This window comes from Lipotes vexillifer, unplaced genomic scaffold (genome assembly GCF_000442215.2).
Source record: "Lipotes vexillifer unplaced genomic scaffold, Lipotes_vexillifer_v1.1 scaffold102, whole genome shotgun sequence".
NCBI lineage: Eukaryota > Metazoa > Chordata > Mammalia > Artiodactyla > Lipotidae > Lipotes > Lipotes vexillifer.
This window is the reverse complement of record NW_006786541.1, coordinates 5,402,086-5,428,672: the sequence shown is the minus strand read 5'-3', so window position 1 is coordinate 5,428,672 and position 26,587 is coordinate 5,402,086. Positions and strand designations below refer to the sequence as shown.

General features: G+C 43.6%; 1 protein-coding gene across 1 annotated transcript in view; it reads left to right on the top strand.

Annotated features, from left to right (window-relative positions):
• The window catches only part of CGNL1 (cingulin like 1), a 101,839-nt gene that overhangs the window by 2,245 nt on the left and 73,007 nt on the right, over window positions 1–26,587 (top strand). The window contains exons 2-7 of the mRNA XM_007458913.1: window positions 97–191; window positions 2,115–2,220; window positions 4,555–4,656; window positions 5,209–5,357; window positions 8,288–8,423; window positions 18,550–18,762. Coding sequence (XP_007458975.1) covers window positions 97–191; window positions 2,115–2,220; window positions 4,555–4,656; window positions 5,209–5,357; window positions 8,288–8,423; window positions 18,550–18,762 — 801 coding nt within the window. The remainder of the gene's footprint in view (window positions 1–96; window positions 192–2,114; window positions 2,221–4,554; window positions 4,657–5,208; window positions 5,358–8,287; window positions 8,424–18,549; window positions 18,763–26,587) is intronic.

Genomic DNA, 26,587 nt, shown 5'->3' with positions numbered 1-26,587 from the left:
TCTGGGAAGCAGGAATGTGTTTGGAAGCTTCTGCTGTGGGGTTTTGCCTTCTTGGAAGCAGCATCCTGTGATCCAATAACAAACATTGTGTTCCAGGCCACACCGGATCTGTTAAAAGGCCAGCAAGAACTCACTCAGCAAACCAACGAGGAGACGGCCAAGCAGATACTTTACAATTACCTCAAAGAAGGGTTAGTGATTTTCCTTCAAGGAACAAAGTATTGTCCTTCCTGGTGGGCGTCTTAATTTTCTTTTCTGAGACCTTGTGTTTTACCCTCCCTTCCTGCCCTGTGTGAGCCATTTCGGGGTGCAGACTCCATGGCTGGAGTCGTCATAACAGCATTTAAGTCTTGGGTGGAGGAGGGTGAAGAGCAGGGGAAGGAAGTGTGGGGAAGAACATCCTACTTTAAAAGTTAAAAATGAATATGTTTTAAAAATGATTGTTTACTGTTTCAGAAACAAATTCAAAGATAGGAAGAATGTCTACTATTCAGTTTTGAACAGAGTGTCGTCGCCTTGAGTTTGTCTGTATGCACACAGGGGTAATCAGTCGTCCCTCATTAGAAGTTACAAATAAAAACACCTCCTCCCCTCCCCAGAGTTGACGTTGGCCGGGAGCCCCTGCTTCCATTATTTTGAAAGCATGTATGAGTCATTTAAAAGCAGTGCTTTCCACTTACTTATCTGGGGGGATGAGTTTGAATAATCTGGTTTTCAGTCCTTACTTAGATACCAACTGAGCTGGAATTCTAGGCCAGGAATTTGAAGTTTCTGTTTCAGTTCTCTCATCAGATATGATTAAAAAGAAGAAAAGCTTTATAGTCTGACATGACTGAAAGTCACTTGGCAAATACTCGTTGGTATCAGAACACTTCACAGTTTTATATTGTGCCTTACAATTTTCTGTCAGTAATATAGAGCTGACAGAATCATTCAAAATATAAGATAGGGGCTCTTCTGAAAAAAAAAAAAAATAAAGAGATTCTTCTAGCTAAGAACTAATTATTGGTGTCTTTCTGTGAAGGGTTTTACCATGAGAAGATTAAGGTAGGAGAACTTCTAACATTTAAAATTCTTCCTCTACATTCTTTTATGTTTTTGGCCCATGATTTATTGAGAGACTGGTGAGACAGACTTTAGTGGGAGGCACCTTTTTAAGGAAACGTAAAAATATTTTTCCCTGCGCTTCCTGGTGGCGCCAGTGGTTAAGAATCCTCCTGCCAATGTAGGGGACACAGGTTCGAGTCCTGGTCCGGGAAGATCCCGCATGCCACGGAGCAACTAAGCCCGTGCACCACAACTACTGAGCCTGTGCTCTAGAGCCTGTGAGCCACAGCTACTGAGCCTGTGTGCCACAGCTACTGAAGCCCGTGCGCCTAAGAGCCCGTGCTCCGCAACAAGAGAAGCCACTGCAATGAGAAGCCGGTGCTCCAAAACGAAGAGGAGCCCCTGCTCACTGCAGCTAGAGAAAGCCCCTGTGCAGCAACAAAGACCCAACGCAGCCAAAAATAAATAAATTAAATAAATAAATTTAAAAAAAAAAGAAAGAAAGAAAATAAGGGGAGAGATCCCCCTCCGTTTAAAACAATTTTTTTTTCCTAAGTGCCAGGTATGTGTGATGGAAGGTAGTCCTTAATAGAACTTTATCTGACCATTACCTATGAAAGTCTAGACAAAGGGCAGCTGTGTTAACAGCCTTGGCTTGGGGGATTTATTTTTTTTAAACAAAGGCTAAAACAAGATCATGGTGGATCATTCCTAGCGTGACACACATACAGGAGAGATTCCTTGTTGGAGTGAATATACATCATTTGAATCAGGCAAGCAACAAATTACTACATTTTTATTGGATATCTCCAAGCTTATTTAGAATGTGCTTGTGTCTCTTTTACATGTTTGGAAATGGGAACCCCTCTCCCAAATCGGGTGGTAACATTGAACAATTTGGAGAAAAATACAGCATCTGTCCTGCTCTCCTCACACTGGTTGTGTCTGCAGCCTTAATTAATTCACGCCTCTTGTGATTTATCTTCTTAAAGGGCTTGCTGTTTGTGTGTCGTGGCACATAATATAGTCTGAGGCCAACGGTTGTGCCCTCATTGTTTTTTTTCCAGAAGCACCGATAATGATGATGCTACTAAGAGGAAGGTCAACCTGGTCTTTGAGAAAATCCAGACTTTGAAGTCTCGAGCAGCAGGGAACATGCAAGGAAATAATCAAGTAAGGCGGAGCTTTGTAGTTTGTAGAGGGCATTTCACATGGAACCTGGCAAACAAATCGCTTTCTTCAGTCTGTACTTTTGGTTACAGTGGTTAGTGGGAAGTCTCCTGAGTAGTAAGCAGTACCGAAGATGGAACAGCATGTTTTAAATATTGCTAATTTGCACCCGGCCTTTTTTCTAGAAAGTTTTTAAGAAATTTTATTTTTTAAAAAAATCTCTAAAATGTAACAGGATGAAACAATAGGTGGTAAAATTTAGAAAGGGAAAAGAATAGGAGGAATGAAATGAAACACAGGATGGAGAACCTTAGTGCTCTCGTAGGCAGGTTTGAAAAGTAAGTATGAATGGGCTTGGACCCAAGTTCTCAAACTTCAGAGAATAAGAAATAAGAGAATCAAACTAGAGAATATGGAAGAGAGACTGGTGGGCTGACCAGCATGGGCCGAAGGGAAAGGAAGGAGTAGAGTGGGGCTAAATTCTTTTTTAAAAAACTGCCTGTTTAATTTATTGTACTGAATTTTAGTTGGGACTTGGAGACTTTTTGTTAAAGGAGGACCCATCCCCTATTTGATGAACGTGTACTATATGGTAGACATACCTGGTGCCATGAAAGGAAGCAGCATTTAAGAGGGACGACTAAAATCTTGTCTCTCAATTCTATGCCACCTTGAATGCCGCATTTCTTGCTTGGGCATCTTTCCTTTTCCCTTCTGGGGGGAGTTCTGCACTGGAAGCAAAGAAGATACCCAGAGGCAGGTAACAGGGAGTTGGTCTATTGCTTCTTTTTTAACTCTGGAAACGTATGAATAAAGGATATTTATAGGCATCAACTACCCTTTTTTCTCTACTGTTCTGTATTCCCCTTGCACTCAGTTAACCCATGACTGCTGCTCTGGCATCAAATAAAAACATTTTTCAATTTATCTGTAGAAATAATATTTAAAATATATAAACATATTTTGTTATATATCTTTATATAGATGTATTTTATTATATATTATGTACTGATATTATATTTATAAATATATAAAATATTTTTATATATGCACACACACACAGTTCCCACTGGGGAACCTTTAAATTATACACCTTGCTTATAGGCAGGTTTCAGGAACTCTACACAGTTTTTTAAATTGGGTTAGGATTTTTTTTGCTAAATCTGTTAAATCCAAATCATCACCATTACTGTTGCTTTGCATTAACCTGCATATTCTCCTGGAGAATGCATCCTTTGGTCTTGATGTTAAGATTGTCATTGTGGTTCCAGACTAGGGTATCCAGCCTAAACTGGGGAAGTTGGGGTAGCCCTTCTGGAGTCGATAACACTAATGATGTCTCAGAAGATCATAGAATTCTCCCAGAGAGGGGAAGCAGGGCGTTCTAGGTAGAGGGAACAGAACAAAAAACATAAAATATGAAGAGGTGTGTGCTTCCCGTGTTTAGGGGACTAGAGGTAATTTAGTGTAGCTGGAGAAGAGAGCCTAGGATATGGGGACCACACACCAGGTAGGCAGGACCTTGTAGATCATGTCAATTTTCATTTCAGGCCGAAGGTGATAGGCTTCCCCTGATGGACTTTAAACAGCAATGAGTAGTGTCGTATTTATAAAAATTCATTTCTTTGTAGTTTTTGGAGAGAGGTAAGATTAGAGGACGGGAGACCAGTTAAGCAGCTGCTCCTTCTTAATCAAGCCAGAGATAATGAGACAATGAACTTAGGTTCTTAGACTTCTGGCTCTGATCACAGTGCCGTGACTGCTTAATTGCCCACATTTTTCCACTCCCCTTCTCTCTCACTTTATGAATCTGATTATTTGCTGGCAAAGGTTTTGGAGTTTTATATTTTGGTGACAGTTAAGTGATTTCGTGCAAGAGAACCCTCTCCCTTAATGGGCTAAGACCATATTGGAAAGCCACGAAGCAGGCAGTTTTTGTTTGGGAAAGAACAATCTACAGTTTCCCTCCTTGGGTTAGATTTACGTTTCTAAGATAGATTGTTCTCATTTTGCCGAAGAAAATTGGAAGTGCTGTGTTTCTGCTGACTGTTGGTTTCCGGTCTGCTTCATAGGAGTAGATGAGGAAGTACCTCATTCTAAGTTCATGCATGACTCACACCTGGATTCAGGTGCATGAGAGCCAAGACACTGCCTTTTCTGGTTTTGATTTCTGCTTTTACCTTTTCCCCTCCCTTTTAGTTGTAGCTTTCTAACCACTTTGCTGTAGGATTTTAGCCGAATCCTTTTGAGAGTGTCATCCTGTTGTTCATGTTCATGCAAGAAAAAAATAAAGCATCTTGAGCACTTAACTTAGGATATTTTTGCAATTAATCGTAGGCTTCTAATTCTTCATCTGAAGTCAAAGATCTCTTGGAACAGAAAAACAAGTTGACCACAGAAGTGGCTGAACTTCAGAGACAGCTTCAACTAGAAGTCAAGGTATCTGATTTTTCTTTATGCTATTTTATTCTGTTCTGTCTTGATTACCTTGGGTAATCTAATCAACTCTAACCCGTCTTTAAGTACCTTGGGTTGCCCAAGTGAAGTGAAAACAAATTTTTTTCCCAAAAGAAACATTCTTCCCATCGCTGAGCAAATTCCTGTATATTTAGTTCCTGCTGCCCAAAGAACTTTTTTTTTAAGTAACCAAAGGACATAGAGAATGTTGGCTTTGACAGAGTAATAGAAATGCTGTTGGATTCAGACAGGCATATTGGAAACTAAATGTATATAAAACATCTGGACTAAGTAATAGAAAGAGAAGAATGTGATTTAGCTGTGTTTGTGTTTCTCTTTTAGAAGTATTACAATTCATTAAGTGTTTAGTATTCTTTCTAGTTGTGAACGCCCATGCCTTTATTACATAGTTCCATCAAGTTGTTTAGTAATCTAAGTGCAGAGACATGGAGTCCATCAGAGATTAGAAGGAGGCTTCAGTGGGATGACATTAATGTACGGTGGAGGTACTTTAACATCACATATTCTTATTAGAATCAGCAGAACATCAAAGAAGAGAGAGACAGAGTGAAAGCAAACTTAGAAGCACTCCAGAGTCAACATGAAAGCAAGGTAGAAGAGAATGCTGAGCTGCAGCGGCGGCTGGAGGGAAGTGAAGGGGAGCTCCGGAGACACCTGGAGGAGTAAGTTCTGGCCCAGAGCCTGTGCCCTTCCTGGTTTCCTGCACCAGTGGAGCCAGACACTTTTATTTTTTAATTAATTAATTTTTGGCTGGATTGGGTCTTCATTGCTGCGCGCGGGCTTTCTATAGTTGCGGCGAGCGAGCATCTTGAGCACTTAACTTAGGATATTTTTGCAATTAATCGTAGGCTTCTAATTCTTCATCTGAAGTCAAAGATCTCTTGGAACAGAAAAACAAGTTGACCACAGAAGTGGCTGAACTTCAGAGACAGCTTCAACTAGAAGTCAAGGTATCTGATTTTTCTTTATGCTATTTTATTCTGTTCTGTCTTGATTACCTTGGGTAATCTAATCAACTCTAACCCGTCTTTAAGTACCTTGGGTTGCCCAAGTGAAGTGAAAACAAATTTTTTTCCCAAAAGAAACATTCTTCCCATCGCTGAGCAAATTCCTGTATATTTAGTTCCTGCTGCCCAAAGAACTTTTTTTTTAAGTAACCAAAGGACATAGAGAATGTTGGCTTTGACAGAGTAATAGAAATGCTGTTGGATTCAGACAGGCATATTGGAAACTAAATGTATATAAAACATCTGGACTAAGTAATAGAAAGAGAAGAATGTGATTTAGCTGTGTTTGTGTTTCTCTTTTAGAAGTATTACAATTCATTAAGTGTTTAGTATTCTTTCTAGTTGTGAACGCCCATGCCTTTATTACATAGTTCCATCAAGTTGTTTAGTAATCTAAGTGCAGAGACATGGAGTCCATCAGAGATTAGAAGGAGGCTTCAGTGGGATGACATTAATGTACGGTGGAGGTACTTTAACATCACATATTCTTATTAGAATCAGCAGAACATCAAAGAAGAGAGAGACAGAGTGAAAGCAAACTTAGAAGCACTCCAGAGTCAACATGAAAGCAAGGTAGAAGAGAATGCTGAGCTGCAGCGGCGGCTGGAGGGAAGTGAAGGGGAGCTCCGGAGACACCTGGAGGAGTAAGTTCTGGCCCAGAGCCTGTGCCCTTCCTGGTTTCCTGCACCAGTGGAGCCAGACACTTTTATTTTTTAATTAATTAATTTTTGGCTGGATTGGGTCTTCATTGCTGCGCGCGGGCTTTCTATAGTTGCGGCGAGCGGGGGCTGCTCTTTGTTGCGGTGCGCGGGCTTCTCATTGCGGTGGCTTCTCTTGTTGTGGGGCACGGGCTCTAGGTGCGCGGGCTTCAGCGGTTGTGGCTCGCAGGCTCTAGAGCTCAGGCTCAGTAGTTATGGTGCATGGGCTTATTTGCTCTGAGGCATGTGTGATCTTGCTGGACCAGGGCTCGAACCCGTGTCCCCTGCATTGGCAGGTGGATTCTTAACCACTGCGCCACCAGGGAAGCCCAAGCCAGATCCTTTTTGTCCGCTTAATTCTGCCTAACCTTGCAAATCTTTATAGGGCTGCTGACCCTTCCTTCTCTCCCTCTTATTCTTATAAAATTATAAAACTGGTGATGTGCAACCTGGTAAGCAGAATGAATTTAATAATTTAAAAATTCTTTGTGTACCTCAAAGGATATTTGTAAAGTTTCAGCCCTTAGAGTAGATCTCAGAGCAACCAAGTGAGAAGCAAGGAATGCTGAGTGGTGATATCTAAGGACAGATCTCAAAGAGCCTGGATGTGTCACATGAGCTCCACAGTCTCCCACGTTCTGAATTTTGTCCTGGATAGTGCTGACCAATTTTTTTTTTTTTTTTGCGCTTCGTGGGCCTCTCACTGCTGTGGCCTCTCCTGTTGCGGAGTGCAGGCTTCGGGCACGCAGGCTTAGCGGCCATGGCTCACGGGCCCAGCTGCTCCGCGGCATGCGGGGTCCTCCCGGACCGGGGCACAAACCTGCGTCCCCTGCATCGGAAGGCAGGGAAGCCCAGTGCTGACCGATTTTGTGACCAGTGCTTATATACTTCTTTTGGGTCTTCAGAGAAGGAAAGACAAGCCCAAGATGGCCCTGCCATCATGTTGTGTTAAAATCTGTGACAAGAGGATTTGAAACGAAGGTGTGAAAATGGATGGTGCCATGAAGCCCACTGGCCATGACAGAAGCCTTAAGTGAGAGGTTAAGCAGGAGTGAAATCTAGAGGGAAATTCAAGAAAAACGGGACATTATATCATAAAAGCATTTGATCACCTTTGCCATTTTGATGGTGTAGTGTTTGCTTTTGAAACATTCTTAGAGGTTAATTTCAGAAAAGAGGTTGGTAAGAAAAAAATCAAAATTTAGAGTGCAGTAAAGACTTTACAAAATAAAAGGTAGAATAGTTGTGAGTTCCATTTAGAGCAGAGGTTGGCAAACTTTTTCTGTCAGATAGTAAATGCTTTAGGGTTTATGGGCCATATGGTCTTTGTTGGAACTGTTCAATTCTACCATTGTATTGTGCAAACGACCATAAACAATACATAAATGAATGAGCATGGCTGTGTTCCAGTAAAACTTTATTTACAAAAGCAGGCAGTGGGCCAGATTGGTTCATGGGCCATAATTTGCTAACTCTCCTGGTCTAGAGTACAGGGGTTGGGGTGGGGTAGGCTGGTAGGGAGTGGGGTGGCTTTAATGAAAACGTTTATCATAAAAGTTGTGCTCTTTTTCCTGATTCCTTATCTTCTATGTCCAAATTCTAGTACCCCGTGATCTCCTTTTGAGGAGGAAATGTCACTGTATAACCTTTCCCATTACATTGGTTTGAGTTCTCACTTGTCTTCTTGTTGGGCAAATTAGACTGTAGACATGAGTTCTTACCAGTGCCTTTCTGGTTTGTGATTTTCTATTCAGTGCAGAACAGAAAGTGGGAGGCTCCTTGGGGATTTAGGTGACTCTGCTTGATGATCTGAAGCTCTGAAAGCAGACTGGATGAAAATAAGCAGAGGCCAGGAGAAACTCTCTCATGGGCTTCCTTTCCTGCCAGGCTGTTCCAGGTGAAGATGGAACGAGAACAGCACCAGACTGAGATCAGGGATCTCCAGGACCAGCTCTCAGAAATGCATGATGAATTGGACAGTGCTAAACAATCCGAGGACAGGGAGAAGGGGGCTCTGATTGAGGTAAGCGGGGCTGGGGTCAGGTGACAAGAGAGGCTCCGTCTGCCTGGACAGTATGGGATGGGTGGGGGAACTGGGAACCATACTCTGTTGTGTGTTTGTTCTACCTGTCCCTATGTTCCCTTCTGTGAGAGCATCATATGCAATAGTTTGTCTTAGGAAAATTTTCAGCCGTACAGAAAAATAGAGTGATGTGTTAACTGCCGTAGACTCCCAGTCCAAATCCAACAGTTATCAACATGTTGCCATATTTACTCCATTTTTTCCTTCTCTCCATCCATGCATTTTTCTTTTTTTTCATTCATCTATCCATCTTTTTTTAAAGTTAATTTTCAATGGAGTATCATTGCTTTATATCTATTCATCTTTGCTGAACCATTTCAAAGTAATTTATAGGTAAAACCACGTCTCACCCCTAAACTTTTCAACATGCATTTGAATAATTAGGGAATTTTCTTATAACCACAATACTATTCTCACATCTGCAAAATTAATTCCTATGTTGTATTATATACAATATAGTATATGGTCTTTATTCATCATTTGCCAGCTGTCCCTCAAGAGTATTTGCTAGTTGTTGTTTTTTCCCCAAGCCAGAATCCAGTCAGGAGTCCCACATTGCTTTCATTATTCTCTCAGAGTTCACTTTTCTTAGTATAGCCTCTGTTGTCCCTGCATCCCCTACTCCTTGCTCTTTTTCTCCCATCCCACTTCTGTTTTTTTTTTTTTTTTTTGCGGTATGCTGGCCTCTCACTGTTGTGACCTCTCCCGCTGCGGAGCACAGGCTCTGGACGCGCAGGCTCAGCAGCCGTGGCTCACGGGCCCAGCCACTCTGCGGCATGTGGGATCCTCCCGGACCGGGGCATGAACCCGTGTCTCCTGCATTGGCAGGCGGACTCACAACCACTGCGCCACCAGGGAAGCCCTCCCATCCCACTTCTGAAGAGCCCAGACCAGTGCTCCACATTCTGGATTTTCTAATTGTTTCCTTATGGTGTCCATTAACTTGATCCACTCTCCCCTGTGTTTCTAGTAAATCTGAGTTTAGATCTAAACACTAATAGATTCAGGTGAAATTTTGAGCAAAGATACTTTGTAAGTAATGCTATTATGAAAAAACAGTTAAAAGACATTAGTATTATATTAATGTCCTTACACCACTTATCACAGGTTAAGTTTTTATTTGTTTAAAGCCCCCATAAGACTGTAAGTTCCAAGAGGGCAGAGTTGGTGATGGTTGGCTTAGCACTATATCCTTAGCAGTTATTCCAGTGGCTAGGACATAGAGCACTCAGGAAATATTTGGTGGATGGCTGGATGGATGCATTTTGAATGAGTGAGTGAGTAAATGAATGAATCTACTTGCTCTATGCACAGGCCGCCAATCTGGCTTCTGCCCATATCAGTCTATTCCCTGTTGATATTATCAATCTGTGAGTCAGTGAATAAGGTTGATTCCTTCTTCTGCTTCCATTTGTTAATTATTACGTTTTTTTTCAGAGACCATTATTATCTCTTCTCTGAATTAGATTACCATCCTGTTGAGGTGTCAGATACACGTGTGAAATGATTAGAGAGCAAGAATAGGTTTTGAACGTCTACAGTTTTTTCTGGGGAATGAATCTCATTGAGGATCAGAAGAAGAGCTGTGCTGTGTAGATATTTTGATACTTGCTATAACTTTTTTTTTTAACATCTTTATTGGAGTATAATTGCTTTACAATGTTGTGTTAGTTTCTGCTGTATAACCAAGTGAATCCTTGCCATAACTTTAGCATCACCTGTGTCTTTGGCTTAGTTTTGAAGTTTAGTTCAGTTTAGCTAGCTTATAAAAGCTTCGGTTTGTAGGAACAGCCCAACAAGTAAATGATACACAATTTAGAACAAAGCCAGAACAAACAAACAAACAAAAAACCCATGAGAAAATAAAGGTAACTTGTTAGTATTTAACTTTCACTCTCTACTGCTTTTCCCCTAAGGGATTGGATCTCATCTTGGTCCTTTTCTTGGGGTTAAAAGCTGCTGTCTTGTAATTCCTTGTAGCTTCCTCTGTCTCAGCTGTCCATTGTTTTATTTTATTTTATTTTATTTTTACATCTTTGTTGGGGTATAATTGCTTTACAGTGGTGTGTTAGTTTCTGCTTTATAACAAAGTGAATCAGTTATACATATACATATGTCCCCATATCTCTTCCCTCTTGGTCTCCCTCCCTCCCACCCTCCCTATCCCACCCCTCCAGGCGGTCACAAAGCACCGAGCTGATCTCCCTGTGCTATGCGGCTGCTTCCCACTAGCTACCTACCTTACGTTTGGTAGTGTATATATATGTCCATGCCTCTCTCTCGCTTGGTCCCAGCTCACCCTTCCCCCTCCCCATATCCTCAAGTCCATTCTGTAGTAGGTCTGTGTCTTTATTCCTGTCTTACCCCTAGTCCATTGTTTTTTCTCACCGTCTTCCATGTTTACTTTTGAAGTCCTTGCCCAGGAGGGATTGTTCCTGATCTTTAGGACTTAGCATCTCTCTCCCCCATGACTTGGCAGGGGTGGAGAGGAGAGTGGAGCGGTTGTGGCTGCAGGGCAGAGGCCTTCTCATGAATTCATTTTCACGTGGGCAGGACGGGGTCGTTTTCCCTTCCGCCCCGTGTGCCCATCTCTTTGTCTCCGTTGAGACCACTTTCTCCTGAGAAAGCCTCAGCCCTGCTCCTTACCACCTGGTATTTCTTTTCATCCAAAGATTCCTTAGAAACCACTGCATTTGTGGTAATCTTCTGCTTCTCCTGGCTCTGTCTTCTTCTCAGGGCTCAGGGTTACCAAGACAAGGTACATTAGGATGGGGCTTTGAAGATACGTGTATTTATCACTGAAGTGTTAAGAAAATCACATAAGATGAAATTTTAAAATGGGGGGTGAGGGGCTTCCCTGGTGGTCCAGTGGTTAAGACTTCACCTTCCAAAGCAGGGGGTGCAGGTTCGACCCCTGGTCGGGGAGCTAAGATCCCGCACGCCTTTTGGGCAAAAAACCAGAACACAAAACAGAAGCAATATTGTAAAAAATTCAATAAAGATTTTTTTAAAAATGGGGGCGGAAATGCACATATTTTCCTAATACCTTAACAAACTGTTTTTTTCCTACATTTTTGTTTCCCTGTTCATTGACAGATTTCATCTATAAGGTAGGAACAAATATAGTGTGTCTGCAGTTTTGATACCTGCTTTTAAAAGTTAATACGTCAAATATTTTTCTTTATGATACTTTATAGTCTTCGTATTTCATTTTTAAGAAGATACCCCACAATATACTTAACCATCCTCCAATATTTGTTTCTTTTTTTTTTAAATTATGAGAAAATATGTTGAATTTTTTATATGTATCCTTTTACTTCTTTAGAAAAATTTCCTAAGGAGAGAAATGTCACTGAACAGGTTATGACTTTTGATAAAACTGTAGCTTCAAGGTCTGTGCAACCAGGGCAAAAGTTCATAAGCAGGGGCTAAAGATAAAAATCACAGCCAGGGCTTCCCTGGTGGCGCAGTGGTTGAGAGTCCGCCTGCTGATGCAGGAGACGCGGGTTCGTGCCCAGGTCCGGGAAGATCCCACATGCGGAGCAGCTGGGCCCGTGAGCCATGGCCGCTGAGTCTGCGCGTCCGGAGCCTGTGCTCCTAAACAGGAGAGGCCACAACAGTGAGAGGCCCACGTACCGGGAAAAAAAAAAAAAAAGTAACTTCAGAAACATTTAAATAGAAGGTAAGACTTTGCCATAGTCTATGATTCCTTGTGTGGACACCTCACTGATTCTAAAAGGGAAAGATAACTTAACTATTGGGAAGTCTCTTAAGTTGCTGAATTTTCCTAGTAACTAAAACCTAAAATTGTTAGTTGTCCTTTCCCCAGGTATTTTCTATCCTTTTAGATTCTCTGTTTTAGTGCATTTGAGCTTGTTCTGATTTCCTATTTCTTTTACTAGCCAGCTCATTGAAGAGCATATCATCTTTGCTTCTTCCCACATTTCATGCCTAGCATAGTGCCAGGCAACAGAGCAAATGAATAAATAAATTTCAATATTTAAATTAATTTTAGGGACTTGCCTGGCGGTCCAGAGGTTAAGACTCTGTGCTTCCAATGCGAGGGGCACACGTTCGATCCCTAGTCGGGGAACTAAGATCCCACATGCTGTGCTGTGTGGCCAAAGGACAAAAGAAAAAAAAAACTAATAATGAGAGACTCAGGAAAGGGAAACTGCATACATCTTTTCTTAAAAATGTTCCTGGTGTTGCTGGTTTTCTGGTTATTTGCCTCTTTCCTGTAATGGAAGCTATATCATCTGTTGCTGCCTTTCTGTAAGAAAAGTTAGGACACAGTTAGCTTCTCTATGCCAAAGTGGGTTTCTCTCCCTCTGGAAAATTGTCCTCACTCTTTTTATCAGTTTCTTTTGACGTGTCAGCAACATTTAAAAAACGGTCTATGGTTTCTATATCACTAATAAAATAAACCCCATCTCCTCGTCACTTTCAGTTTATTCTTCATATCTTAATAAAAAGTGGCCTGGGGGCATCTGATAACAGATTATAGTTGTAGCCAAGTTTTCCATGGCACTTGGCTTAGAACAGACTCTTAAACACAATGAACATTAAACACTTCTGCTTTTTAATGTTTGCAGAAGCTTGAAGGTCCTAAATTTTGTGAGGCCTGCATAATGCACAAGATTTCTCATGAAATATCTTTTAATACTTAAAATTCTGTTCAATAACATTGGGCCCCTATATGGAGTCAGTAAAGTAACATTAAGAGAGAATAAAATCATTTAAAAAAAAAAAAAAAAGGAAAGAAGGAAGGAAAAAAGGAAGAAATAGTAGAAAATATCCTGTTTTTTAGGAGAAGCCAAATAATTGACCAAGAATAGGAAGACTGTTATTTCTTAGTTAAACAGCTGATGGTTCCGAATTTCTTTTTTAACTCAAGATACAAAAATAATCATAGGTCAAGTTTTCAGTCACTTCTTTGTCCATGAATATGTTTCCCTCTGTTCTTGGAGTGATGGGTAAACATGCGACATCTCTCTAAGCCTCATGACTGGGTTTTTTAAATTACCAAAGATTGTCTTTGATGGGAACCTGTAGTGTTGACAGATGGGCCAACAGAATCTCGTGGTGCTTTATCCCTGACATTTACCAAGATACAAGTACTTAGATATCAGTAAACTATTCTGGTTTTAAAATCCTATTGGTCTGGGGATAGGCTGTGCTCAGAAATGACATCTCTAGAATAATTATAAGCTTATTGTGTTGTGATGTTACTGAACATTATACACATTTTACTAAAGAAGCAACAGAAAAAATCATGTTTCTCATCAACTGTGTTACATTTTGTAGGCCATCCTTCTGGGGGAAAAAAAAACATAATTCTTTGGCAGCTATAGTTTTGATAAAAGACCTTTACTTTTCCTTTCAATGAGTGTGGGCCAGAGATAGGGACTCCGTAGAACTTCTGGGAAGCTTTTATGCAAAAGAGAGTCCAGATCAGTTTTGTTTTCTCATTTTGACATGGAATACCTGTGAGTAGGTGGTGGGTGAAGTGAAACTTTCTGTGGGCAAATGAGTTGCTACTCTGGACATTCTGGTCTGTGTCTTTTGGTGCCCCTGCTGTCAGGACAGCCACTGGCTGCTGCTAGTAACAGCTGGGGCCCAGAGCATGCTTCCTTTTCTTCTCAACTTTCCTTCTTGTCTTTTCAGGTTCTGGGCAGGTTTCTTTGCTCCTGTTTAAAAAGGTGGACCTCCTTACAAGCACTTGAGCAGAACTCAATACACTGTTCATTTGCATCTGAGAAACTGAGTACCTGCCCGCTCCTCAGCCTTTCTTGAGTGTGTAGTTTTGTCGTCAGGCCTGCAGAGGCTGTGTAGTGAAGAGAACGGGCATTGGTATCCAATCTGGTTCCCAGTCTTGGCTCTGCCACTTATAAACTGCGTGATCTTAGGCATCTTAGCGTCTCGGAGCCCCAGTTTTTTGTGTTTTAAATGAATGAGAATAATAACATTCATCTCCTATGATTTTTTTTTTTTTTTTTCGGTATGCGGGCCTCTCACTGTTGTGGCCTCTCCCATTGCGGAGCACAGGCTCCAGATGCGCAGGCTCAGCGGCCATGGCTCACGGGCCCAGCCACTCCGCGGCATGTGGGATCTTCCCGGACCGGGGCACGAACCCGTGTCCCCTGCATCGGCAGGCGGACTCTCAACTACTGTGCCACCAGGGAAGCCCTCTCCTATGATTTTTAGAAATGCTTAGCGTAATTCTTATTATGTAGTAAGTACCAAACACAGTCAATTTTTTTAGCCTACCCTGTACCCACCCCCAAATACACATCCGTACTAGGTCTCTATCTCTTGTACTTTCATGTGTGCAGCTAGCCTGGATGTGTATAGGTTTTGAAAGTACTGATTCTGAGTGCCCAGAGTTTTCCTTTGTTTGCTTTGATTGGAGTCTACAGAGGCATGTGCATCTCTAATAGATGTTCACGTGTATTTTGAGGTTTATATGTTTTCTCTCACGTCTTTGGCTTGATGTAATTGGCAGTGAAGCCACCGAGGTGATGAAGTGAAGTTTTTGAAATCTCCCGTCCCTTTCGGTCTCTACCCTGGAAAGCTTCAAGTGCTACTCAGTGATACGGTGAGGGATAATCTGATTGGATTTGTGCAACAGAGTCCACTTAAGCAACAGCCCCAGACACAGATAACAGCATGTTGGTGTAGAATGGACCATAAAAACAGGTTCTTGACATGCATTGGTGGCAGTACACAAAAGGCAACACAAAACACAGATATATCCTGGAAAAGATAAGTGTGGGAAGAGGAACTGACTTATCGTTAAAACAATTGAGAAATGTGTGAAAATAAGAGCAGGAAACGGGGGTAGGCTCGCAAGGGCAATTGTGAAGAAGCTGGCAGGAGGCTCCAGGAAGGCCTAGAGAGAGCTAATAGCAACAGTGATGTGGGGGCGGTTTGCAGGTGTCTCTAATATCCCTAAGGAGGGACTGGACAGTGGGAAGCACAGGGCATCTCCTTTGACAAATACCAGAACGAGGGTATATTTTCATAAAATTTACTTATGTGTTCTGTGTTTGGTGCTTTGGAAGAGCCAGAGTTTCTCTAGTTGCCTAGATGGGTCTCGGGAAGTTTCTTCTAAGCTTATTAGTGCTTGCTGATTCTTGAAGGACTAATTCTTAGTCTGTGCAATGCAGCTCTATCCTGGGATTGCAGAGGCTCCCCTGGTTTAATGGATGTGCACGCCTAGAGTAAAGGAAAGAGATTCCATTGTCAGTTATTCTTAACTTGATACAGGTAGTTTCATCCCCTCATCAGTGACCCACTTCTTAAATGGAAAGTAGTGTATCATCTCTGAGGCCTCGGGTCCCAGGTGGCAACCATTCCTTCAGTTCGCCAGGAGCTCCAAGACGGGATGCGCTTGATACAGGTAGTTTCATCCCCTCATCAGTGACCCACTTCTTAAATGGAAAGTAGTGTATCATCTCTGAGGCCTCGGGTCCCAGGTGGCAACCATTCCTTCAGTTCGCCAGGAGCTCCAAGAGGACGGGATGCGTATTTACTTAGAAGCTGCCAGTGAAAGAATAGACGAGTTTAGAATTCTGACATCTCCAGACTCCTGTACTTCCCATGTTAATTTATTTATGTCTAGAACAGACCCACTCCCAATATCATGGATCCATGCATCAGAAATATAAATCAGATCTATGTCCTTTTTTCAAGGAGCTGATAATCTAGCAAGAGAGATAGGAAAATAAAATCTAGATACAAGGACTGCACGGTAAAAGTATTAAGTGCTATGAGAAGCACAGCTTAAGTGCGATGGGGATTCAGGAAGGGGATTCAAGGAAGACTTCTTGGAGGAGGTCATACAGTATCTGAGTCTTGAGAGGTTTTCTGAAAGGCAGAGAGACATGGGACCAAGAGGGACGAGGGGCATCCCAGACAGAGGATGCTGTGTGGGTGATGGCATAGAGGCTACAGGTGAGAAGCTGGAGGTTGGGAGCCATTGGGCAGCTCTTGCAAACCACCTGGGCTGGAGGTGATGAGAGCCTAAACCAGAGAGGTGAGGGAAAGGATCTAAGATGTTACAGAACTAACTTTTTGGTTGTGAGGGACAAGGACGAGAGAGATCAAAGTTGCTGCCAGGCTCCTGAGCAGGCTCTGCCGTTCCAAAGAAGAGGAGAGGAAGGGACTTGAAGAATTCATTGAGAGGGCTTCCCTGGTGGCGCAGTGGTTGAGGGTCTGTCTGCCGATGCAGGGGACACGGGTTCGTGCCCGGGAAGATCCCACATGCCGTAAGGTCTAGAGATTTGTTGTAGACACTGTACCTATAGCCAACAGTAACGTATTGAACTCAAAAATTTGTTAAGAGGGTAGATCCCCCACGTAAAAAAAAAAAAAAAAAAAAAAAAAAAAAAGCACTGAGAAACGTAAGCCTCCGGAATCATAGGTGCCCAAGGGACATCCAGATGGATGAGTCTCGCAGGTCTGGACTCAGATAAGGGTTGGAGGTAAAGGTTTGGGGAGTTATTTATATAGAATTTAAAATTGGGGGGAAAAAAAAACCTAGATGAGCTTGCCAAAAAAGAATGAAGAATGCAAAGGCACATTCTTGGGGATCATTTTAGCTTTTTAATAAGAGGGAGAGAAAAACCAGAAAAGATTGTCTCAGAAGTGGCCCGAGGGAAGAAAACAGGAGCATGCAGTGTCTTTGAACTGCAAGGCAGAAGAGAATTCTAAGGGGACAGGTGAAGAGGATCAAAGAGGGATTGAGAAAAGTGAGGACTGAGAAAAGTCCGTTGGATGTGGAGATTAAGAGGTCAGTACAACCTTGGAGGGCACAGGCTTAGCAGACTAGGAACAAAAGCCATTTGCAAGAGAGTAAGGAGTGACAGGGTGGTCAAGGAGTAGAACAGAAATTATACTTTCAAAAGTTTGGTGGAGGGCTTCCCTGGTGGCGCAGTGGTTGAGAGGCCGCCTGCTGATGCAGGGGACACGGGTTCGTACCCTGGTCCGGGAAGATCCCACATGCCGCGGAGCGGCTGGGCCCGTGAGCCATGGCCGCTGAGCCTGCGCGTCCGGAGCCTGTGCTCCGCAACGGGAGAGGCCACAACAGTGAGAGGCCCGCGTACCGCAAAAAAAAAAAAAAAAAGTTTGGTGGAAAACCTTGTTTTTTTGTTTGTTTGTTTTTGCCCTTGACTCAGGATCCTTGTGCCCTGAGGAAAAGGGCATAGATTCAAGGAAACAGAAAGGAACAAAATGACAGAAAAAAAGACAGCTGATGAGTAAAGACTTGGAGCAGGGTGGCAGGGGAGAAACCTTGTTGTCTGTGAAGTGGCTTTGGGTGGGGAGGAACCCTGGCGTCCAGAGAGGAGCTGGGTGGTCAAGCCCAAGTCCTGGCTGAGTACAAAGTAGGGCTGTCCGCCGGGGAGGGTGAGCCTCAGCTTGAGGGGAGCTGAGCAGGTCTGACAAGAGATGGTGACCTGAAGGGAATGCCCAGCCTTGGCAGGACACACTTGGGTTTAGGTGATGCGATTTATAGCAGAACTTGCTGCCCCAGTTTTGTGACTTTGCTCATGAACAGTGAGGTTATGAGGCAGTGAAGGCGGAGAACGTGTGAATATTGTGCCGGCTCAGCATGGGGCAGGGGCAGCCCAAGGACTCGGGTTGTGGGTTAAGGGTTTGGCTACACGCAGACTTCTGGGGGTGAGGTAAGCGAGGCCAGCAAGTCGGCGTGCCCCCCATGAAGCAGTGGCTCCTGAAGGCCGCTAGCAAGGGCTACAGACCATCGCACCGAAGTGACGTGGGATGGAAAAAGCAGACCTGGCCCCTCAGAGCATGGAAAATGAAATCAGTGTCCCTTTTCTCCCTCAAATTAAATCTCAGAAAAGCTAAGACAGTTGAATCGAGGGGGATGGTGGCCTCTGAGGAAGGGAAGGGGGGAGGGGGAGAGGGGCTGAGACAGCGTGTAGTGTAGGGAGGAGAGAGTGCGGAGCACGAGCAAGGGCAGGGCCGCGTGTGCCGGTGACCCAGGGGGAGGTGCCGGGCGGCTCGGCATCCTCACCTCCCCGCCCGCGTTTCCTCTCTCCAGGAGCTTCTGCAGGCAAAGCGGGACCTTCAGCATCTACTCATCGCCAAAGAGGAGCAGGAAGATCTCTTGAGAAAGCGGGAGCGCGAACTCACCGCCCTGAAGGGAGCCCTGAAAGAAGAGGTTTCCAGTCACGACCAGGAGATGGACAGGCTGAAGGAGCAGTACGACGCCGAGCTACGGGCCCTGCGGGAGAGCGTGGAGGAGGCCACCAAGGTGGGTCCCGGCCAGAGTGCGGAGGGGGTGTCCGTTGCTTGCCTTCCTTGTCGTGACAGGGCGAAACTCAGTTTCATCAGATGATTGATCCAGACCTTGTTCACGGACAATAAACTCAGCAGTTCTGTTGGTCACCGTTTTAAGTTCGTAAACTTAAAAATTGTTAAGGACCCTGCTTAGAAGCTCTTACATGAGGTGAGGTTTAGAAAGCCCAGGAGTGAACCCCTCCAGGGTTCCTAAAGGTCGGTGGCCTAGGGCATTGCGTGACTTTGCTAATGGGGTAGGGTTGCAGAGGGGACCCAGATTTCTGGAATCCTTCACCCCTGCCCCCGCCTGTTCCTTCCGACTTGTGAAGCCTTTTGTTAGACAATTCAGGTTCTTTTCTCAGCAAAGTTACAAGAGGGTTAATGGGCTGAATTGCCCAAACCCTCGCAAGATAATTTTTCTCTTAATTGAATTCTTGGCTCCTGCAGATAGATTCTAAATTATGTTGAGGTCTTTGGTGCGGGCCTCACGTGGGCTGTTAAAAAGAGGGGAATTACAGAGTATAAATTGTTTAGAATCTCTGCAATATATAGGTTAAAGATGATGAAGAAAGAACTCTTGGTATTGGTTGTTTATTCTGTGACGATTACAGTGACAGCTCAGAGCCGGTAGGCACTCTCCCCTGTGCTGCATAGTGACTCACTGATTTTCAGTTACAGCACGGTAATTGCAAATGACAAGAAGTGAAAGATGGGTTTGTTGTCTAACAATAAAACGTTTGGGAAATAGTCTGCTTGGGGTTGTTATAACAGACAGTTAAAAAAAAAAGTTGATTTGCCTATCTTAGTTTTTTTGAGGTTTGGTTTAGTTTGGGGGAGAAAAGCGAAACTGATTTAATTTTCATTGCTTTGCAGGGACATGTCTCTTTTTTCCGTCTGATTTCCTTTCTGTGCAGGAGCCTGGTGTGCTTGCTCTTGGCCTTTATGTGCTGTTGCTTCATGGGGGACATGCCAGCAGGCTGCTGAGTAAAATAATTTTCCTTTGGACCCACCGTGTCTTTATCATCTTCAGACCTTATGTCAAAGGTTGAGTTAACATGGTTTATTCATTGAAGGGTAGTTGAGGATGGTGTTTGGCATGTTTATAGTGATTTGACGGTAAGGAAAATTAAACTTATGCCACACACGGGATGCAGGAGATTTTATTGGAAGTTTCTAGGCCCTCTGCTGTCACATGTTACAAGTGGGGAAGGGAATCATGATAGGCGAAAGAGGATCTTTGTTGTATGGAAATGAGATAATCTGTAAAGACTTAGGCTACTGCATTTTTGTTGTTGTTGTTTTTAAATTTTATTTATTTTTGGCTGCGTTGCGTTTTCGTTGCTGCGCACAGGCTTTTCTCTAGTTGCGATGAGGGGGGCTACTCTTCATTGCGGTGTGTGGGCTTCTCATTGTGGTGGCTTCTCGTTGCAGAGCACCGGCTCTAGGCGCGTGGGCTTCAGTAGTTGTGGCATGCAGGCTCAGTAGTTGTGGCGCATGGGCTTAGTTGCTCCATGGCATGTGGGATCTTCCCGGACCAGGGTTCGAACCCGTGTGCCCTGCATTGGCAGGCGGTTTCTTAACCACTGTGCCACCTGCGAAGCCTGGCTACTGCATTTTGAGATCTCCTGACTTTTAAGCGTTGCTTCAAATTAGACAGAAAAGAATCACATAGACGAGTGACAAGCCATTTGTAGTTGACATTGTGTGCCCTTTGTTGCGGGAAAGAGGGGAATTACAGAGTATAAATTGTTTAGAATCTCTGCAATATATAGGTTAAAGATGATGAAGAAAGAACTCTTGGTATTGGTTGTTTATTCTGTGACGATTACAGTGACAGCTCAGAGCCGGTAGGCACTCTCCCCTGTGCTGCATAGTGACTCACTGATTTTCAGTTACAGCACGGTAATTGCAAATGACAAGAAGTGAAAGATGGGTTTGTTGTCTAACAATAAAACGTTTGGGAAATAGTCTGCTTGGGGTTGTTATAACAGACAGTTAAAAAAAAAAGTTGATTTGCCTATCTTAGTTTTTTTGAGGTTTGGTTTAGTTTGGGGGAGAAAAGCGAAACTGATTTAATTTTCATTGCTTTGCAGGGACATGTCTCTTTTTTCCGTCTGATTTCCTTTCTGTGCAGGAGCCTGGTGTGCTTGCTCTTGGCCTTTATGTGCTGTTGCTTCATGGGGGACATGCCAGCAGGCTGCTGAGTAAAATAATTTTCCTTTGGACCCACCGTGTCTTTATCATCTTCAGACCTTATGTCAAAGGTTGAGTTAACATGGTTTATTCATTGAAGGGTAGTTGAGGATGGTGTTTGGCATGTTTATAGTGATTTGACGGTAAGGAAAATTAAACTTATGCCACACACGGGATGCAGGAGATTTTATTGGAAGTTTCTAGGCCCTCTGCTGTCACATGTTACAAGTGGGGAAGGGAATCATGATAGGCGAAAGAGGATCTTTGTTGTATGGAAATGAGATAATCTGTAAAGACTTAGGCTACTGCATTTTTGTTGTTGTTGTTTTTAAATTTTATTTATTTTTGGCTGCGTTGCGTTTTCGTTGCTGCGCACAGGCTTTTCTCTAGTTGCGATGAGGGGGGCTACTCTTCATTGCGGTGTGTGGGCTTCTCATTGTGGTGGCTTCTCGTTGCAGAGCACCGGCTCTAGGCGCGTGGGCTTCAGTAGTTGTGGCATGCAGGCTCAGTAGTTGTGGCGCATGGGCTTAGTTGCTCCATGGCATGTGGGATCTTCCCGGACCAGGGTTCGAACCCGTGTGCCCTGCATTGGCAGGCGGTTTCTTAACCACTGTGCCACCTGCGAAGCCTGGCTACTGCATTTTGAGATCTCCTGACTTTTAAGCGTTGCTTCAAATTAGACAGAAAAGAATCACATAGACGAGTGACAAGCCATTTGTAGTTGACATTGTGTGCCCTTTGTTGCCTTGTGGCTGTGCCTAGCACAGTGTCTGACACACAGTCACATCTGTGCCGCATCTGATGAGTGCAAGTAAGCGGAGGCTCAGTTCCCCTCTTAACCGGATTTTCAGTCCCTGGTGTGTGGTTCCTGTTGAATTTTCTCCGATGATGACGTGGGAGATCTTTTAGGAAACTCTGCTATTTCTCTGCCTTGCTTTTGCATTTCCCTGCAGTTTCTTAAAGAGGATCCTGATTGTGTTTTTTTATACCTTGTTAACTTTTGCTTCTGAAGGTGTTTTACAAACAAATGTGGCAGAATCATATTTCATGGAAAAAAAATTATGTCAATATAATGGACAGATGCTGCCTTTTTGTTACATTATTTACATATCAGTACTATATAATAGAATTTTGGTAGTATTAACTACTTGGGGGAGAGTGAATTAAATATAATTTTTTAATTTAGTAAAGAGTTTCTTAAATTTTACACCGGCCTTTATTTTTTTTTAATTTTTAAAATTTTTTATAAGAGATATATTTTCCAAAGTTCTTTTTTAAAAAAATTAATTAATTTTTGGCTGCACTGGGACTTCATTGCTACATGCGGGCTTTCTCTAGTTGCGGTGAGCGGGGGCTACTCTTTGTTGCGGTGCACGGGCTTCCATTGCGGTGGCTTCTCGTTGCGGAGCACGGGCTCTAGGCACGTGGGCTTCAGTAGTTGTGGCACACGGGCTCAGTAGTTGTGGCGCACGGGCTCAGTAGTTGTGGCACACGGGCTTAGTTGTTCTGTGGCATGTGAGATCTTCCCGGACCAGGGCTCGAACCCGTGTCCCCTGCACTGGCAGGCGGATTCTTAACCACTGCGCCACCAGGGAAGTCCTGTACACTGGCCTTTAGCCTTTTCCTGCTTCAGGGGAGGGACTCACCCACCACTGTGACTAAAAGCTGACATTTCTTTAAGGAACTGCATTATATTAAAAAGTTTATTTAAAAAGTTTATTTCCTTGGTAAGTCTTTGGAGGCAGCCCAACCTCCTAGCATCAGTTTTTCTAATTTTTGCTACTGAATCAGGACCAAAAATCCCTACAGTGCTATTTTATCATTGTCAAATAGCAAATATTTCATTCTGGCCTGAGGTTGAGCACTAAAAGTTTTAAATTACTAGAGCATTTGGTGAAAACTGTCACATTATATTAAGAATGTTTTATAGGTATTCCAAACAGATACTCTGTAAAAGTGGTTTTCGTAGACCCAGACAGCCACACCTTTTAAAGAACAGATTGATTGCTCAACAGAGGAGAATTCATGAGCGCCCTGATGGTGGGGGGTGTCCTCGTGCAGCAGAATGAGCGTCGCTTCCCCTCAGAGCGGTGGTAGTTCAGGGCATTAGGTGAGCTGCTTCTGTTCCCTCCCCACAGAAGGAGGGGTCTTTACATTGTTAGAAAGAGGATTCTAGCTATCACACAGTCTTTGAAAAGACTGTGTGATAGATAGAATGTTGCTCCATAACATACTTTTTTTCTATGTTATGTTCTTTTATACTCTTTTCAGTTTTGAAAAGGAAATGTCCTCTTTCTCCTTGAGTCCGTGGCAGTGGCTGGAATCAACATGCAGAAATGGACAGTCAGCGGGGATGTGCACGACTGTCATCTGGGAGTGGAATGAAGACTGTCCATAGCTGTTAGCGTCTTCCTTTCATCCCTACCCCTCCCTGTCCCCAGTTGTCGAGCAAAAGAGAAGTGTAGATGGTGGTCAGCATTTTCACATTTCTCAGAGAGTGGGCTCAGCTCAAATTCCAGGTCCTCTAAGAGCTTGCTTCTTGGACTTTACAGTTTCCAGGGGCCTGGTATTGCTGATTACAGAGTAGGAAAGAGTAAATGCCCCAAGTGAAGCTATAGGAGATGGCTTGTGCTGGTGGAAACCAGGAAAGATTTCATGGAGGGAGCTGTGAGAGGTGAGTGGTATTTGGACATGTGAGCATGGAGGCTGAGGGCATTTGGGGTACCGAGTACAGCATAAGCAACACCTTGTTAGGTGGGAAGGTGAGATGTGTGTTTGGGCTGTGGACCCTTGTGGAGCAATAGAAGAGAGAAGGCGGCAGGCTTAGGATAGGGGGAAGAGGAGGAGGACACAGATGCAGAGACCTGAAGAGAAGCAGCCAGGATCGGTAACAGACAAGCAAGGGGAAAAGCGTTGTATTTGGCCTAATTAATGAAACATTTGAGAAACTTGTAAAAGCAGCCCGTTTTTATATTACATACTTAAATGTTGAGTCTGTGTGCTTTTATATTGTTCTACTCTTTATAGTGTAAATGCTTTCTAACGTTACACCCACATTTTGTATTCCATATAACCCTTAGAGAAATTTTATTCAAATTCAGTGATGTTGAAACTTTTTTTTCCCCCTCCAAAACTGTCCTTAGATTGTGCCCTTATGTGTGTGTGTCACCTGATAATTTGGACATGTCGCTCAATCTTGTAAAAATGAATATGTGCTCTTGTGCGCCTTTCTCATAGCATCTGTAGATTGTTCCTTCCCTCTACGCTACCAATCTGTGAACTATTTCTTTTCAAAGCGTAAGGTCAGCAGAGGGTCAGATGGTAAAACCAGTGCTAATCTCAGGATCAGTGGAATTGCCTTCCTTAAGAGAAGGCTAATTCAGTGTAAAATCTCATTTCTGTCTTCTCCGGTGGAGGCACGTTAGCTAGGGAAACTAAAAAATCCTTATTTCCTCAGCTCTTTAACTTCACGTAATCAGGTTACTCTGAATGACAGCTGTTGAGAGCGGGGGAAGCGGCAGGTTTGTAATCAGGTGCCCAGGTATAGGAAAATGTCCCTTTTCTGCAGATTCAAGTGTGCCTAGAGTGGCTCAGCACCCTCTGTCGGCAAAAGTAAAATGGGAAACATTCAAGGTTTAAAAAGTTCTACTTTTCTTTTTTTTTCTCTCTAGTTTTTCCCTCCAGAGTTGGCTCTTCACAGTTACATCACTCTTCTGCATTCTGTACTAATTAAAATGTACCTAAATAAAGAGGCCTGGTGTGGCATCCTAGGGTGTTCGTTTTGAACCTTCCATCAAAGCCCCAGACATGCCCCATCCCTGCTGTGTCTCTGGTCCCAGGTGCATGGGTCCTGATAAATATCTTATGGGCCTTGGTGAACAGTAAACAGGACATCGCAACACTTCGCTCCTGGTGTTTGATCTGAGCTGCCAGAGTCACTTGCTGTGGCTGTGGAAGACTGAGTAAGAATCCCTGACATGCCCATTCATTTTCCATCAAATATTTGAGTGTGTTTTACCACTGCCAGTCACTGAGGATACAAGGCAGGCAAACCATGGTTTCTAGCTTCGAAGATCTTTTGTAGCCTTGGGAGAAATGTGCAAACAAGATGAGAATGAAGTTATAGGTGCTGTGGTTGAGGCACATGCAGGGCAGGAGATCAGGAAAGGCTTCTGGCTTCCGAGGGCAGCGTTCAGGAGAGAACCAGCACACGTGTTCTGTAACTTGACGCCCTACATGTCTTTTGCGTACCAAATACTTGAGAATTAGACATGAAAACGATAATTCCTTTCCAGGACCTCTCTGAGAGTTTCAGAACAATATCCCATCTTGAACCTGCTGGCTTTGTACCCAACTCCTCTTAATAAACTCAGAGTTAACATTTAGAATTGCTAGAAAGTTTAAATAGTCTAAATATAAGACAAAGAAAGAATGTTGACCTGAGGGATGAATTAAAATAGACTTCATTTTATTTAAAAAATCAATTAGGTCCCAGTTATAGGTAAGGTTTCTGGAGGGTAGGACCTCATGAAGTGAAATATTTATGGGGAAGCCCTCTTTCCTGCTAGCATGACAGCCTCCAAGGGGCTCTCCTTCGCGTCTCTCTCCTAACTTCAGGTGAACAGATTTAGCTGCTGCCGTTCTGTGGGGAGTGTCAGAGTGCAGGAGAAAGGATCCTCACACAGAGAGGCCGGCCTTGGGCAGGTTGTAATGACATTCCCTTGAGGCCTCATAAGTGTCGGTTGAGTAGGAGGGCATCTTTCTGTAGCTCCTGGGAGAGAGGGGGTGGCAGCAGGGCTTTCAGGTTGCCCAAAGCACTCGGATGACCCAGAAAATCACAGTGAATTCACATGCAGTGTGAAGAGAAAGTGTGGAAGCTTGTTGGAGAAGGAGTACAAAAGCCTTGTCCTGGCCTCAGGAGGAATGGCAGAACAGCCTGGTCTGCGAGTCACACTGTCTGTGCCTGACATAGGCTTTAAGCCCGCCCAGGGGAGGGGTGGCAGCTCTTGCCCGTTTCCCACCTGTATGAGGAATGCCCAGAGGACGAGGCATAAATAACGCAGAAGATTGGACGACCACTAGTCAGCATCAACGCCTCGCCGTTGGGAATGGATGGTTGATACAGTTTTTGGACTCTGTCAATAAGTAGTTCATTCATAGTCGTTCATTAATTGGGCAAGTATCCATTCCAGCATTTCATGTGGGCCAGGCACTGTGCTGGGTTGTGGGGATAAAATGGGCAAGAGGGGTGAGACGGACAGAGTTCAGCCAGTCACGAGTGTAAATGTGTCATTCAGTTGTGATAAGCGCTTTGAAATGGAGGGGGGGACGGGAAGCTTCCTCAAGCAAAATGAGGATGGAGATCTGAAGGATGAATGGGAATTAACTAGGGTTAAAAAAACTCACAGAATGTTCCAGGCAGAGGAAACAGCATGTGCACAGGGCTTGGTGGAAGGAGGGGGTGCAGTCTGTTCAAGGTGTTGAATGAAGGCCAGTGAGGCTGGGCTGTGAAGGACAACGGGAAGTCTGGAGTGAGAGGAAGTGGAGAGCAGAGTAGGAACCAGCTCATGCAGCCTGTGTGCGTCTTAAGGATTTTGTTCTTTGCT